The 16,165-nt window shown below is 44.0% G+C and overlaps 1 protein-coding gene across 3 annotated transcripts in view; it reads left to right on the top strand.

Annotated features, from left to right (window-relative positions):
• Positions 1 to 16,165, top strand: part of LOC124554887 (60 kDa SS-A/Ro ribonucleoprotein-like) — a 129,432-nt gene that overhangs the window by 23,334 nt on the left and 89,933 nt on the right. For all 3 annotated transcript variants that reach the window (XM_047128562.1, XM_047128560.1, XM_047128561.1), the window contains one exon: positions 731 to 919. In XM_047128562.1, the coding sequence (XP_046984518.1) occupies positions 731 to 919 (189 nt within the window). The remainder of the gene's footprint in view (positions 1 to 730; positions 920 to 16,165) is intronic.

Genomic DNA, 16,165 nt, shown 5'->3' with positions numbered 1-16,165 from the left:
CAATGGACACTGTAAAACAGTGCTACACAGATTGAACTGAAGGAGAAATCAACTCCGACAGAGCACAAATTGTGGAACAAAACATTCCTCTCTTTGCAAGGAATCTGTACTATTATGTGATGTTGAGCCATCATATGGTAAACATATAGAATGAAATTGGAATTGTAGCCAGTCACAGTTCAACCATTTCAACAAAGTTAGATCTGTTGCATGAATCCTGGCACAAGGTCAACAATAAGGCAAATGAAGAAGTTAAAACACAGTGCTATGCACTAAACTACTTCATGTCATGTGGTATATCCATGTCTTGTGCCCAGAATCAATCTGCTTCATCTGGAGGAGGAGGAGGAGGAGGAGGAGAAGGAGGGGGGGGGGGGGGGGGTTGGATCGACTAAAAATCTGCAATGCATCATCAGTTAGATTTGTGCAGGATACAACTAATAGAGAGCATGCTATCTTTTCATGCAAAAATTGTTTATCTATATCTTGCCAGGCAAATGCTGTGATGATTCATTCAACAAGGCTGTACTGATTTTTTTCCCCCATCCTTGTCTATCTCAGCAGTACAACCTATCTAATTACAGCACACAATTGAAGTATTATGTTCTACTCTCTTCTACCCACATGAAGAATTTTCTTTAACTTTCAAGTTCATCGATATTCAAGTTTTTTCCATAAATTTAAGTCCATTGTTTGGCTGTTTGACTAAAAAAAACTCTCTGTGTTCAAGGAAATGGCGGTATCAGCGGAAACACGACTGAAAAGGTTCTTACACTATGGATCTGAACTTCCATGCTATGAAGCTGGTGCATGGAAAATAAATATTGCCTCTCCAAACTATGAAGCAGTGGAACTGACATCAATTGATTCTCTAATTTCTGAAGGGAAAGGAAGTGATGTAGTAAAACACATAATCGAGGTAAGAATAATAATTTGTGGAAGTTGAAATTAATTTGTATTAATGTTTACATCATGTTAGTGATTCCTACTGAAATAAGGTGAAGGAATGAATATATAAGGAGGAATAATGAAGGATTAAGAAAAAATATTGATATTTTAGATGACTGATCAGAGCAGGGTATGTTGGTTAGCATGTTCTTAGCTGTTGTTTCATTCTGTTCTTTTTCAGTCTTGCCTTCATATCTCCTTCCTTTTTATCCAACTTTTTTCCAACTTGTTTCACATTTTATTCAGCATCACTAGTGCATGGGCAGAAATAATTAAGTCTTGTAAACAATGCCAAAGAGACAGACACACTTCACTCATCTTGGTAGAGATGGGACTATTCACGTGAGCTCGGTTTCACTTCTCCTAATTTGACTATCTAGTTTTCAAGAATATGGAGGCAATTGTTAGTTGACTTCACTCACAGTCAACTCAGGTGCTAATATAAGATGTGTTAAGTCAGTTCCAGAGAGCTATGGAAGGAAATGAAACTTTCTGGTGGGTTAAAACTATGTGTCAGACGAAGACTCGAACTCAGGACCTTTGCCTTTCGTGGGCATTTGCTCTACCAATTGAGCTACCCAAGTGTGGCTCGATTATCCATCCTCACAATGTTACTTCCACCAGTGCTTGGGAGGACAGGGTGTGAGTTGTGCTTGGATAGCTCTGTTGGTAGAGCACTTGCCCATGAAAGGCAATAGTTCTAAGTTCGTCTCAGTCTAGCACACAATTTTAATCTGCCAGGAAGTTTCATATCAACACACTCTCTGCTGCAGAGTGAAAATCTCTTTCTGGAACTATGGAAGGTTTTGTGACCTAAATAAAGCAGCAGCCAAGAGAAGCCTACCAGAGAAGTCCAAAAAGATTATATGCCAGTATGGCATGAGGAGACAAGCGGACTTGCTGCTGAATTTGATTGAACAAACTCCTATGAAACAGTGCCAAAGCTTCAGAAATCACCGAATCATGCCAGGAAAGCTAAATAGTTGAAAACTGATGTGAGTATAAATTTCAGCCATTCCAGCATGACAACTGGGCTCCTGGTCCACACCACTGAGGAAGTGACCATTCAAATACTGTTGAGTTTCCAGAAAATCTGTCTTGCTTTCTTTTTCAACAGCATTATTATAATCACATTGACTGTTGCAAGCCTAAAATTATTACATATCTGAAACAGCGGAAATACTCTGACCTTTCACAAGCTTTGAACTAATCATATTGCCCGTCCTCACCCACTCATGAAAGGTTGATTGTACACAGAATAATGGTTGAAATGTTAAACCCAGTAGATCAATCTGGATCACACCAGTGTTGTTGCTGCACTGATCAGGTTCACCCTTTAATAACCAATTTTGAGGAAACTAGATTTGACAAGAAACAAACAGTCATGGCTTTTCTAGACTGGCTGCTGTGTGTGACAGTCTGGGGAAGAGTACTTTTAATGAAACAGTCCCATACACAAACTCATTCCCTTACTGGATAGTATGCTAAACGACAGCCTGTCAGAAACTTCCTGGCAGATTAAAACTGTGTGGCCGACTGAGACTCGAACTCGGGGACCTCTGCCTTTGGCGGGCAAGTGCTCTACCATCTGAGCTACCGAAGCACGGCTCACGCCTGGTCCTCACAGCTTTACTTTTGCCAGTATCTCGTCTCCTACCTTCCAAACTTTACAGAAGCTCTCCTGCGAACCTTGCAGAAGTAGCACTCCTGAAAGAAAGGATACTGTGGAGACATGGCTTAGCCACAGCCTGGGGGATGTTTCCAGAATGAGATTTTCACTCTGCAGCGGAGTGGTGCGGCTGATATATGAAGCTTCCTGGCAGATTAAAACTGTGTGGCCGACCGAGACTCGAACTCAGGACCTTTGCTTTTGCGGGCAAAGTAGGAGATGAGATACTGGCAGAAGTAAAGCTGTGAGGACCGGGCCTGAGCCGTGCTTCGGTAGCTCAGATGGTAGAGCACTTGCCCGCGAAAGGCAAAGGTCCTGAGTTCGAGTCTCGGTCGGCCACACAGTTTTAATCTGCCAGGAAGTTTCATATCAGCGCACACTCCATTGCAGAGTGAAAATCTCATTCTGGAAGCCTGTCAGAAGTTCACTCCTACCACAGGCAGAGTACATTCCACAAATAGAACGACGGTCTGGCTTTGAGTTTAGCACTGTGCAAACCACCCCCCCCCCCCCTCCCCCCAACCATCATCAGGGACTGAGCCGGAGAAGTGTAAGTCTTCTTTGGCTCCTCTCGCCAAGAAGGGATCCCTGGGGTTACTCCCTTCCCAGGTTTCTGCTAGTGGGAACGATAATGCCCGCCATTGGCTGAAGTGCCCAGAAGCTTTGTGATCCTCCTCAGTCCCAGAAACTGATTCAGTGAAGCCCTCCCAGCGAGAGAAACCCAAGGAGCAGAGAGTCAAGTCCAAAAAGAAGACCCCTAAGACCAAGGAAATTGCTGTGGCACCCATACCACCGCTACCTACAAGCTCTGCGTCTGGGGATGAGGTGGAGATTCTGGCGTCCGCTGATGACCTAGATCTTGCCGGACCCGCAGACACAATGGATATAGAGTGCTCAGGCAATAAGTCGGTGGCAGGAGGCGACCCTGAGGCGTAAACTGCCTCATTGAATGTTCCATGCCTTCCCAGTCTCACGATGTCATCCTCCAGTGGAATTGCGGTGGTTTTTTCCACCGCCTGTCTGAGCTATGCCAACTGTTAAGCTTTACACCTGCTTTCTGCATTGCTCTCCCCCCCCCCCCCCCCCCCCCCAGGAAACCTGGTTCCCTGCAATGCGGACCCCTGCCCTCAGTGGCTGTAAGGGATATTACAGGAACTGTAGCGACTATAATTGAGTGTCAGGTGGAGTTTGCGTTTATGTCCTAAACTCAGTCTGTAGTGCAACTGTGCCCCCTTCAAACCCCTCTTGAAGCCGTGGCTGTCGGAATAAGGACGACATGGGAAATAACTGTCTGCAATGTATATCTTCCTCCAGATGGTGCAGTACCATTAAATGCACTGATTGATCAACTCCCTAAACCCTTCCTACTTTGGGGAGATTTTAACGCCCATAACCCCTCGTGGAGCGGCACCATGGTTACTGGCTGAGGCAGAGATGTCGAAACTTTACTGTCTCAGTTCGACCTCTGCCTCTTAAATACTTGGGCTGCCACACATTTTAGTGTGGCTCCTGGTAGCTACTTGGCCATTGATTTATCTGTTTGCAGCCCAGAGCACATTATGATCTGTGTGATAGTGACCACTTCCCCATCTTCCTGTCATTGCCACGGCATCAGGTCCACGGACGCTTGACCAGATGGGCTTTAAACAAGGTAGACTGGGAAACTTTCACCTCTACAGTCACCGTTTACTCTCCCCCACATGGTCACATCGATGTGATGGTTGAGCAAGGTGACTACAGCAATCATTAATTCAGCGGAAAACACAATCCCTCACTCTTCAGAGTGCCCCCGGCAAAAGGCAGTCCCTCGGTGGTCGCCGGAAGTTGCTGAGGCAATTCAGCTTCAGCGTGCTCTACAGCGGCGTAAGTGGCACCCTTCTCTGGAGCACGTCATAGCCTTTAAGCGGCTCCACGCCCGCGTCCGGCATCTTATCAAAAGATGGAAGCAAGAGTGTTGGGAGATATACGTCTCGACCATTGGATACCTTCTCAAGGCTGGACGAAGATCAGATGTCTTCTTGGGTACCAGACCCCAACAGGTGTCCCTGGCATTAACATCAATGGCGTGTTGTCTACCAACTCAAACGCGATTGCTGAGCGCTATGCTCGAGCTTCTGTGTCGGAGAACTACACCCCAGCCTTTCGCACCCTCAAACGGCAGGCAGATGGAAAGGAAAGTCCTCTTGTTCGCTATACACCACTGTGTACCCTATAACACCCCATTTACAGTGTGGAAGCTCCTCAGTGCCCTTGCACATTGCCCCAACACAGCTCCTGGGCTAGATCAGATCCACGGTCAGATGACTAAACGTCTCTCATCTGACTACAAGCGACATCTCCTTGTCATCTTCAACTGGATCTGGTGCAATGGCATCTTTCCATCGCAGTGGCGGGACAGCACCATCATTCCGGTGCTTAAACCTGGTAAAAACCCGCTTGATGTGGATAGCTATCAGCCCATCAGCCTCACCAAAGTTCTTTGTAAGCTGCTGGAACGTATGATGTGTCGGCAGATGGGTTGGGTCCAGGAGTCATGTGGCCTACTGGCTCCATGTCAGGGCGGCTTCTGCCAGGGTCACTCTACCACTGATAATCTTGTGTCCCCCGAGTCTGCCATCCGAACAGCCTTTTCGAGACGCCAACGTCTGGTTGCAGTCTTTTTTAATTTATGAAAAGTGTATGACACCACCTGGCGACATCATATCCTTGCCACATTATACAAGTGGGGTCTCAGAGGCCCGCACCTGATTTTTATGCAAAATTTTCTGTCGCTTCGTACTTTCCATCTCCAAGTTTGTGCCTCCCATAGTTCGCCCCATATCCAGGAGAATGGGGTCCCGCAGGGCTCCATATTGAGTGTATCTCTATTTTTAATGGCCATTAATGGTCAAGCAGCAGCTGTAGGGCCGTCCACTCGCCGTCTCTGTATGCAGATGACTTCTGCATTTTGTACTGCACCATCAGTACTGGTGTTGCTGATTGGTGCCTACAGGGAGCCATTCACAAGGTGCAGTCATGGGCTCTTGCCCACAGTTTCCAGTTTTCGGCCACTAAGTCGTGTGTCATGCACTTGTGTCGGCATCGTACCATTCATCTAGAACCAGAACTTTACCTTCATGACGATCCACTCATTGTTGTAGGGACATATTGTTTCTTAGTAATGGTTTTCGATGCTCGATTGACTTGGCTTCCTCACCTCTGTCAGCTTAAGCAGAAGTGCTGGCAGCACCTCAATGCCCTCTGCTGCCTGTGCAATACAAACTGGGGTGCAGATTGCTCTACGCTGCTGCAGCTCTACAGAGCCCTTGTTCAATCCCGCCTTGACTATGGGAGTCTGGTTTATGATTCGGCAGCATCCTCAGCGCTGCGTTTGCTCAGGCCAGTGCACCACTGCTGTGTTCGCATAGCGACAGGAGCTTTTAGGATGAGTCCAGTGACCAGCGTCCTGTTGGAGGCTGGAGTCCCTCCATTGCATGTTAGGCATGCACAATTGCTCTCCACGCTACACATGTTCGTAGTTCTCCTGCACATTCGAATTACCGTCTCCTTTTCCTGCCCGTGGCGGTTCATCTCCCACATTGGTGACCCAGGTCAGGGCTTACAATGGCAGTTCATGTGTGATCCCTTCTCTCCGAACTGGAGTCCTTGCCTTTACTACTTATACTTGAGGTTCATTCACGAACCCCTCCACGGTGTACATCTAGCCTGTGGCTTCGTCTGGACCTTTCAAATGGCCCTAAGGACTCAGTTAACCCTGCGACTCCGCTGTCACTTCCTCTCGATTCTCAACATGTACCAGGCCTGTGAAGTGGTTTACACCGATGGCTCAATGGCTGATGGTCATGTTGGCTTTGCCTATGTTCATGGAGGACATACAGAACAGCTCTTCTTGCCAGGTGGCTGAAGTTTTTTCACTGCAGACCCTGTATGGCACATCTCGTGCTTTTGAGCACATCTGCTCATGCCCAGGCGAGTCATTTCTCTCGTGTACTAACTCCTTGAGCAGCCTACAGGCTATCGACCAGTGCTACCCTTGTCATCCTTCGGTAGCGACCTTCCAGGAGTCTATCTGTGCCCTGGAACAGTCAAGTCATCATTCAGTGGCGTTTGTCTGCACCCCAGGTCATGTCGGAATCCGAGGCAACGAACTTGCCAACAGGCTATGCAGAAACCGCTTACGGAGATCGGCTTCTCTGAAACTGACATGTATTCAGTATTAGGCCGCAAGGTTTTGCGACTTTGGGAGACAGAATGGCATAGTCTCAGTACGCATAACAAGCTGTGTGCCTTTAAGGAAATTAAGAATGTGTGGAAGACCTCTGTGCGCACCTCCCACAGGGACGCTGTGGTTCTCTGTCAGCTTTGCGTTGGCCATACGTGGCTGACGCACGGTTACCTTCTCCGTCATGAGGACCCATCTTAGTGTCGTTGTGTCTCACGAATGACGGTCGTCCATCTCTTGCTGGACTGCCTACTTTTAGCCACCGTGTGGCAGACTTTTAACCTTCCCTGCACCCTACCTTCGGTGTTCGGCGACAATGCCTCAACTGCAGCTTTAGTTTCACGTTTTATTCGTGAGGGTGAGTGTTATCATTTGCTCTAAGTTTTAGCACATGTCCTTTGTAGTGTTGGCAGAAGCGCCAACACTGGGTTGCTAGAGGAGGCCGAAATGCACGCGTTTAATTACACGCTGACTGGCGTGAGGTCTGGAACAGGACAATATCTTGAGAATTGCAAATAAAGTACGTAGTTGATATAATACTTAACTTTAATCCACAATTGTAGAACATCTCTCGTTACGGTACATGCTTCATAATATTAATTATCAATTGAATACGGCGCCTTGCTAGGTCGTAGCAAATGTAGCTGAAGGCTATGCTAACTATCGTCTCGGCAAATGAGAGCGTCGTTGTCAGTGAACCATTGCTATGAACGTCGGCTGTACAACTGGGGTGAGTGCTAGTACGTCTCTCTAGACCTGCTGTGTGGTGGCGCTCGGTCTGCTATCACTGACAGTGGCGACACGCGGGTCCGACGTATACTAACGTACCGCGCCCGATTTAAAGGCTACCACCTAGCAAGTGTGGTGTCTGGCGGGTGACATCACATCCTTTGTCCCTGTGTGAGCTCCACCCTAGTGCTTTTGGGGTGGGGGTTTTAATGTGTTGCAGAGTGGGAGTGACTGGCTTTTCCTTTTTATCCTCATGGTCAACCAGCCATGGTCACCTGCTTTCTTGTTTTAAACCTCTTCCACCTGTTTCTTGTGTCTTTGTGGTTTTCTTGTCCCCTTTTGTCCATTTAAGTGTTTGTTGCCCTTCAGTCGTTGTTGTGGTTTTTCCTTTCATTCTATTTTGCGTTGTATAAGTCTCATTGTCTTATTCTCACCCTTGTGGCATTGTTTCCTTCGGAGCAAGGGACCGATGACTTCGTAGTTTGGTCCCCTTCACCCCTCTTTTAAAACAACCAACCAACCATCCAGCTCTGGAAAGTGAGGTAACAGTTGTATCTGAGAATTGGCGTATGGGGGGCTTTAATAGCAACGTGCAAACCTACAGTACCCCTTCTTAGGTGGTTATTTATTTTCTGTAGCGAACTGGTGGCCAACCCCATGTGACATGTTTGTTGTGATCCCTAGTGTCATAACTGCAGAGTATGGAACTTCCTGTCTCTCAAAAAATGTCATCACCACTCTGAGTCTATCTTTGTGTTACTGGGCTAGTGGGGTAATAGATTCCCCCCCCCCCCCCCCCCCCCCCACTTTAACTGACCTCTAACCTCTAGGGGCGGTAGTGCCTGGAATGGAACCAGAACCAGTGACATTGAGGGGAAGTGGATAGGGCCTCAGGGACTTGTCCTTTCAGAACTGGGGGCAGTGATTTGATCTCGATAGGCTCCTCATAGTTAATTTTCCATGGTGGTCTGGCCATAGTGGGGCGTATGGCAGGAGTGGCAGCTGTATTCGTGTCTCTATTCCAAGTCTCATGCCTCAGTAGTGTGTTTACATTTTGTGGCATGCTGTTGCAGCTGTACCGGTTATGAAGCTAAGTAATGACAAAGTTGTTTGTACACTGTTAGACAGTTATTAAACTAATAGTTTTCAATGGTGTTTTGTGCTGTTTGTGGCGAAATAATGATTTAATAAACTTTTGGAAATGTTTGCTCACTGTGTTTTTAGTTTTTTTCTGTGTGTTGAAGTCGTTTAGTAAATTTTGTGCTTTAGTTTTCAGCTTTCGTTTCTTATTGTTTTTTTCAGTAACTGTAAAATTTTACCATGAGTGAGAAGTGTGGGCCCTGTCGTAGGTTTGTGAATAGTGGGTTACAGTGTGGTATTTGTTCAAAGTATTTTCATTGGGGGGGGGGGGGGGGGGGGGGGGGGGGGGAGATGAAGTGGAGAATGGAGAAGCCAGTGGACATTCTAGCAAGATCCTCTCCTGGAAGTGCAGAGTCTGTAGTAGAAATATATTGATAGAGGAGTAAGAGCATAAGATCTGTGCCCTTCGGGTGCAGTTACAACAGGCAAAGGAGGAACTAGATAGATTGAGGAGGGTGAAGGGTGCTGGGGAGTGGGAACAGGGCTGTTGGCAAGAAGGCAGGCTAGGAGGAGGTGGAGATATTCAAACAGTTGCCCATGTGTGTATATGCAATAGGTTTGACCAACACTGTCAGAGTTGAGTGGAGAGGAACCTCTTGTAGCTGTAGGTGTAGGGAACATGCATCAGTTCTCAGCAGTTAGGAGACCTAAGTCAGTTACAAAGCGTAACAGAAAGAAGAAGGTTCTGTTGCTAGGTAGTTCCACACGGTAGAGGTGTGGGCCTGCAGTTGCAGGGAAGTGTTGGGGAGTGAGTACCAGGTCGCCAGGATTGTGAAGCCTAGTGCAGGATTGGCTCAGGTGATTGACAGCACAGGGGAGTTGTGTAGGAATTTTACAAACAAGGATCAGGTAGTAATAGTGGGTGGAGTAGGGAATAGTCTTGATAGGGACGGGGAATATGATGTAGGTGGTGGGACCTGGTAAACATAGCTACTCAGACTGGTGGCACTGATGTGCATTTCGTGCAACTGTTTCAGCGTCATGATTGGCATCATCTTAATGTGGCTGTTGGGCACGTTAACATGGGGCTGGAGAAGGCACTGATGGCAGAGGGCATGGGTCACATTGCGGTGGTGCCAGTTGAGTCTATCAGTAGATCAGGTTTCACTAGGCATGGTGTGCACCTTAAGTGGTAAGGGAAGGGTAGGCTGGCAAAGCTTATAGGTGACAGTGTAGTGGGTGGTGGTGAGATCACTCATGCAAAAATTCCTGTAGTAGTTGGTGTTAGAGCTGCACCCCTTTTAGATTGAAGTCAGCTGATAGGTATACCTGCTTAAAGGAAGTTCCTCTAACTAAGGAATCACCTTCAGAGGACGTCATGTTTCCAAGTAGAGAAGGAATTAGCACATTTCATCAAAATATAAGAGGTATTAGAGATAAAGTTAGTGAACTGCTTATAAATGTTGACTCAGAAATTGTTGGTATATCGAAGCACCACTTAAATAATTTGACAATTCAGAGACTTCCTTTACTGGGATACAGATTAGCTGGCTGTTTTTCAAGGAGTTCCTTATGAAGTGGGGGGGGAGTGGCCATGTACGTAAAAAAAAAAAAAAAAAAACCAGTATTCCATTTGAGTCTATAGACATATCACAGCACTGCACTGAAAAGGTATTTGAATGTTGTGCAGGAGCAGTTGAATTTAGTGAAACTAAATAGGTCCCCTAACTCTGACATCAGAGCATTTCTGCTCAAGCTAGAGAAGGTTCTTGATTCACTTTATAGGAAGTACCAAAAATTTGTTATATGTGGTGACTACAATATTAATTTTGTGTGAGAGTTGCTTTCCATTATAACATTCTAAGCGGGGTACTAGCAGTAAAAAGGCAGCCTGGGTGGCTGACTAGTGGAATAAGGACGTCATGTAGAACAAAGTGGGAATTATATCAGAATGTTAGAAGTAGTCACAATCAAACTACAGTAACCCATTACAAACAGTACTGTAAGGTGCATAAAAATGTTATTAGGAAGGCAAAGAGTATGTGGTATGCAAATAGAATAGCTATTTTACAGGATAAAATTAAAACCATATGGTCAGTTGTGAAGGAAATGTCTGGTTAGCAGCACAAGGTCGACAATATAAAATCAGTTTGTAGTAAAAATATTTCTGTTACAGATAAATCAGATATATGTACAGTATTTAACAATCATTTTCTGAGCATTGCTGGTGAATTAAATAAAAATTTAGTTTCTACAGGGAATCGTATAACACTCTTGGCAAATGCCTTTCTGAGATTGCTGTCTGCAATACTCCTCTGTGATACAGATAAGGGGGAGATTGAATCAATGATGAAATCACTGAAGACTCTCGTGGATATGATGGAGTGCCTAGTAGAATATTAAAGTACTGTGCTGCACATGTTAGCACTGTACATAGCCATATTTGCAATTTTTCTTTTAGGAATGGTCAGTTTTCTGAACGATTAAAGTACTCAGTAGTAAAGCTGCTTTATAAAAAGGGAGAAAGGGATAATGTAGACAATTTTAGACCTATTTCTATGCCATCATTGTTTGCTAAAGTTATTGAAAAGGCTGTGTATGTAAGGATAATTGATCATTTTATATCACACAGTTTGATCAAATGTACAGTTCGGCTTTAGAAGTCAGTTTAACAACTGAAAATGCTATATTCTCTTTTCTCTGTGAGGTGTACTGGATGGGTTAAACAAAAGGTTTCGAACTTTAGGGATATTTTTTGATTTAACTAAGGTGTTTCATTGTGTTGCTCAAAAAATATTGCTCCAGAAGTTGGGCCATTATGGAATACGGGGAGTAGCTCACAATTGGTTCACCTCTTACTTCAACAACAGACAACAAAAGGTCATTATTCACAGTGTCGAGAATGGCTGTGATGTGGGGTCTGGGGGGGGGGGGGGGGGGTTACGGTCAAATTGGGGGTGCCCCAGGAATCAGTGTTGGGGCCACTCCTGTTCCTTATTTATATAAATGATATGCCCTCTAGTATTATAGGTAGCTCTAAAATATTTCTGTTTGCTGATGACACTAGCAAGGTAGTAAAGGTTGTTGTGTGCAATATTGGCTCAGTTTCAAATAGTGCAGTTCATGACATAAGTTCATGGCTTGTAGAAAATAAACTACCGCTAAATCACAGTAAGACTCAGTTTTTACAGTTTCTAACACACAATTCAACAAAACCTGTCATTTTAATTTCACCGCATGGGCATATGATTAGTGAAACTGAGCAGTTCAAATTTCTGTGTGTTATGTTGTGGAAAGACCACATTCAGGATCTTGTTCAAAGACTTAATGCTGCCATTTTTACTATTCGAATGGTATCTGGAGCAAGTGATCATTTGACACAAAAATTAGTCTACTTTGCTTATTTTCATTCGCTTATGTTATATGGTATTATATTTTGGGGTAACTCTTCCTATTCTGAAAGGATATTTTTGGCTCAGAAATGGGCGCTTTGGGCAATAAGTGGTGTAAGTTTGCAAACCTCTTGTTGACCCCTGTTCACTAGTCTGGGTATTTTGACTGTCGCTTCTTGTTAACAATATCAGTTTATTCTCAAGAAGAAGCAACTTTCACTCAGTTAATACTTGGCAGAAATCCAACCTGCATTTGGATTGGACTTCCTTAACTCTTGTGCAGAAAGGTGTGCAGTATACTGTTGCATCCATTTTCAATAAGCTACCGCCAGAATTAAAAAATCTCAGCAGTAATCCATGCGCTTTCAAATTGAGACTGAAGAGTCTCCTCATGGGTCACTGCTTCTATTCTGTTGAGGAGTTCCTTGAAAAATTAAGCTGATTCTTATGTTAGATTGTTGATTGCATTTACTTCATCTTATGGCTTAACTTTTTTGGGTTCATAAACATTTTATTTTTAATGGTTATTAGTTTTGTGTTGTAATTTCATGTACTGACACGTTCCATGACCTTGGTGATTTGCTCCTCAAGTTGGTCCTATGGAACTTGACGTGTAAATAAATAAGAGGGCTGGAACTTCAATAGTGGCAACTATTTATTTACAGCTTGTACAAAATAGATACGTGTTTCAAAGTTTTACTGACCTTCAGAGTAGTTACCAGAATTGTGTATAAGCCGTTGCCAGCGATGTGGAAGTTGTAGGATACTCTTAGCAGTGCCAGTTGTGTTGACAGTTCGAGCAGCACGGTCTATTGCCTGACAAATTTGTAGCAGTTCTGAAGCAAATTCCGTTAACTGTTTCCTTCAGTTTAGAAATACAGTTGAACTCACGAGGGCTTAAGTCAGGGGAGTGCAGTAGGTGGTATAGCACTTAGCAGCCCCATCAAACAAACAAATCAGTATCAGCTTGCACTGTACGTGCTTGAGAATTGTTCTGCAAAATGATGGTCATGTCCTGCAGAAAGTGTCTTCACTGCCGTCTCTAAGCTTGTTGTAGGTTGTGTTCCAAAAATGAGCAGCATAGAGACAGAAGTGCTGACACTTTCTGCAGTTGGGCAATAGACTGCGCCACTCGAACTGTCAATACAACTGGCACTGCTAAGAGTATTCTACGACTTCCACATTGCTGGCAACGGATTATACACAATGCTGGTGACTACTTTGAAGGTCAGTAAAACTTTGAAACACACATCTATTTTGTACGAACTGTAAATAAATAGTTGCCACTATTAAAGTACCAACCCTCATAAATAAATAAATAAATAAATGGAAGCAAGGGTCTTGAGTGAGACTGTGTGAAAGTCTGAGAGGTTGCAGTATGAACATGGACCTGCTGGGAGCCATAGCCGGCAGTGGTTGTGGTCTTGGATGGATACTTGGATCCTGGAAAGATCATATTTGGAGTGTAGTGTACTTTAGTTGTCACAGCTGTAGCTGTTTTTGATGTTGTATGAGGTGCCCTTATCTGGCTGCTGCTTCAAATGACTGGCTACTCTCATGACAATTAACAACCCCTTGCGTCCATCCTGGTGTATCCTCATCTACATACATAGTCTGCAGGCCACCATATTTTGCATGGCTGAGGGTACCATGTACCACCACTAGTTATTTCCTTTCTTATTCCACTTGCAAATGGAGCAAGGGAAAAATGACTGTATATGTGCTTCTGTATTAACCATAATTTCTCTTATCTTGCCTTTGTGGTCCTTACGCGAAATGTTTATTAGCAGCGGTAAAATCATTCTGCAGTCAGTTGCAATGGCCTTGAGTGGGTGGGTATGGTAATGCAAATGTTGTGTAACGACTGAGCTCACTTGATCCGATACAGTGGACCAAAAAGGGTATGATGTCTGTGCCCATGCAGCAACTCAGCTGCTTTAGAGTTTCACACGGCATAAAAAAGACTAGTGGTATGTCATTCCTTTGGCGAAAGGAATAGAGCTCGCCTAATGTGAACATCAGGGCAATGTCAGGTATGATGATTTGTATTTGGTTTGGCAGTCATCATCACTAGTGCCCAGATTGTAGCTGCTGATGACATCTGGACAATGTATAGCAAGTTGGAGAACACTCATAACAAGCAACCACATAGCCATCTCGAATGGGCCTGCATAGTCAATCTGCAGGCAGCCCTGTGGCTGATTGGTAGTGGGCTATGAAAACAAATGTCATAACAGATCCATCTGGTTTCATGTGCATGTTTCGTAGGTTTGCTGCTGTCCAGAAAGCAGAATTAGTGACATGTGGTCGAGGACCAGATTGAGTTTTTTCTCCATATAATAGAATAATGATTATTTTGCTACAGTAAATAATAGCCAGTGCCTCCTTTTGTGTTTAGCTGTAATGCCTCTGTGTCACTGTTACAATTTTTGATGTGTGTGCATTCGGTTGATCTATTTATTTGGGGAAATTGTGGTAAAACAGTGCTTCTTGTAAATTGTGAAGCATCTGTCAGCAGGAGTGAATATTTTCCTAGCGTAAATGTGGCCAGACAAGGAGTAGGCATTAAACACTTTCTCATTTTCAAGAAAGTCTGCCCGACATGTGATAAACCACTGAAATTTTACTCCGTATTTTGATGCTAATTGAGGGCGTTATAATATTTGTGTGGCTTTTGGTATAAAATTACCACAGTAATTGCCCAAGAACGACTGGAACTCCTTCAGACCTTTGGGATATGGAGACTGACAGTTGTTAAGTATAAACTGAGATGAGCCTGAAACCATCTTTGCTGTCTTTGTAGCCAAGTTATTGCAAAGTTGATTGGAAAAAATACACTTACTTAATTTACATTTGAATCCACTAACTAAATAGCTCATTTAGTATTGCTGAGCTGTTGCTCTTGGGTAGATCAAGTACCTACTATGTCATTTACATATTTCACAGCTTGTGGTATCTCCTGTGTAGGCTGGTCTGCTGTGGGTGTACTTGCAACACCAAAAGGTAATCATTTCCTCTGATGCACCAATTAAGGTAAAATGCTTTCATTCTACATCTGAGGGTAATTGCAGAGAAGTGTCAGCTGAAGTTATCTTAGACTAGAACCACTCCCCTGATAACTTAGCTAGTAGCTCTTCTGAATGCGAGATTGTATAAACATCCATATTAGAGTGAGCATTGATAGATGCTTTAAAATTGTCACAAATCTGAATTGTGCCATTTGGCTTTTTAATTACTACCATGGGCCTCTCCCATTGGTTAGGAGCAGTTATCATCACAACATCTGATGTCACTAAATGACTGAGTTCCATATTGACTATTTCCTTTGCAATAAAAGCCAGCATTATCTTAGACAGCAACACTCAATCACACAGAATTCCAAGTCAGTCCAGGTCTGGAAAGCAAAATAACAACATACAGAGGCTTCAGTAACAAGATACGAAGTTCCAATCCACCTGCCAGGCTGGGTGTTCATTTACTGTGCGGGTCAATGGCCGTTCCCATGTGACATGTTTGCCACGACCCCTGAAGACACAGCAGTGGAGAGCAAAACTATGTCACACACATATAATGTCGCTGTTACTCTAAAAGTCTTTCTATATGTCTGGAGTACTGGGCTACTAGAGTTCCTTCCTTCTTCCAGTTTCAGCATTGCTAGATCTTCTGTTATTCAAATCTTTTTTTATTTTATTCTTTGCTGAGATTTACTTCAGTAATAAGTGTCCCCGTAATTAAAAGTCCAGTGTAAATTTTGTATTACTCTGTATCTTTGATGGTGGTGTGATTCGTGCTGACACAGAAGTAAGCTGTGCAAATCTTATTGGTAGAAACCTCCTACATACAGCTTGAAGAAAAGAAGTGATTTAAATTTGCTGAATGCAAGTTTTGTAATTACAAGCTTAAAATTTGGGACCTATTCAATATTCCTCAGAGTTAGGTCATTCGACACTGTTAATTGTGATGAGGAATGCTAAGCTTCGAAGCCTCCTTACTGTTCTTAGAAAATTGCAGGTTGTAATTCAGCACATGGTTAATGTCCTTCCCTTTAGAAAGTTATTTGTGAGGAGGAGGAGGAGGAGGAGGAGGAGGAGGAGGAGAAGAAGAATTAGTAAAGTTTATTCATGT

The sequence above is a fragment of the Schistocerca americana genome, chromosome X (assembly GCF_021461395.2).
Source record: "Schistocerca americana isolate TAMUIC-IGC-003095 chromosome X, iqSchAmer2.1, whole genome shotgun sequence".
Taxonomy (NCBI): domain Eukaryota; kingdom Metazoa; phylum Arthropoda; class Insecta; order Orthoptera; family Acrididae; genus Schistocerca; species Schistocerca americana.
This window is presented reverse-complemented; position numbering and strand designations above follow the sequence as displayed.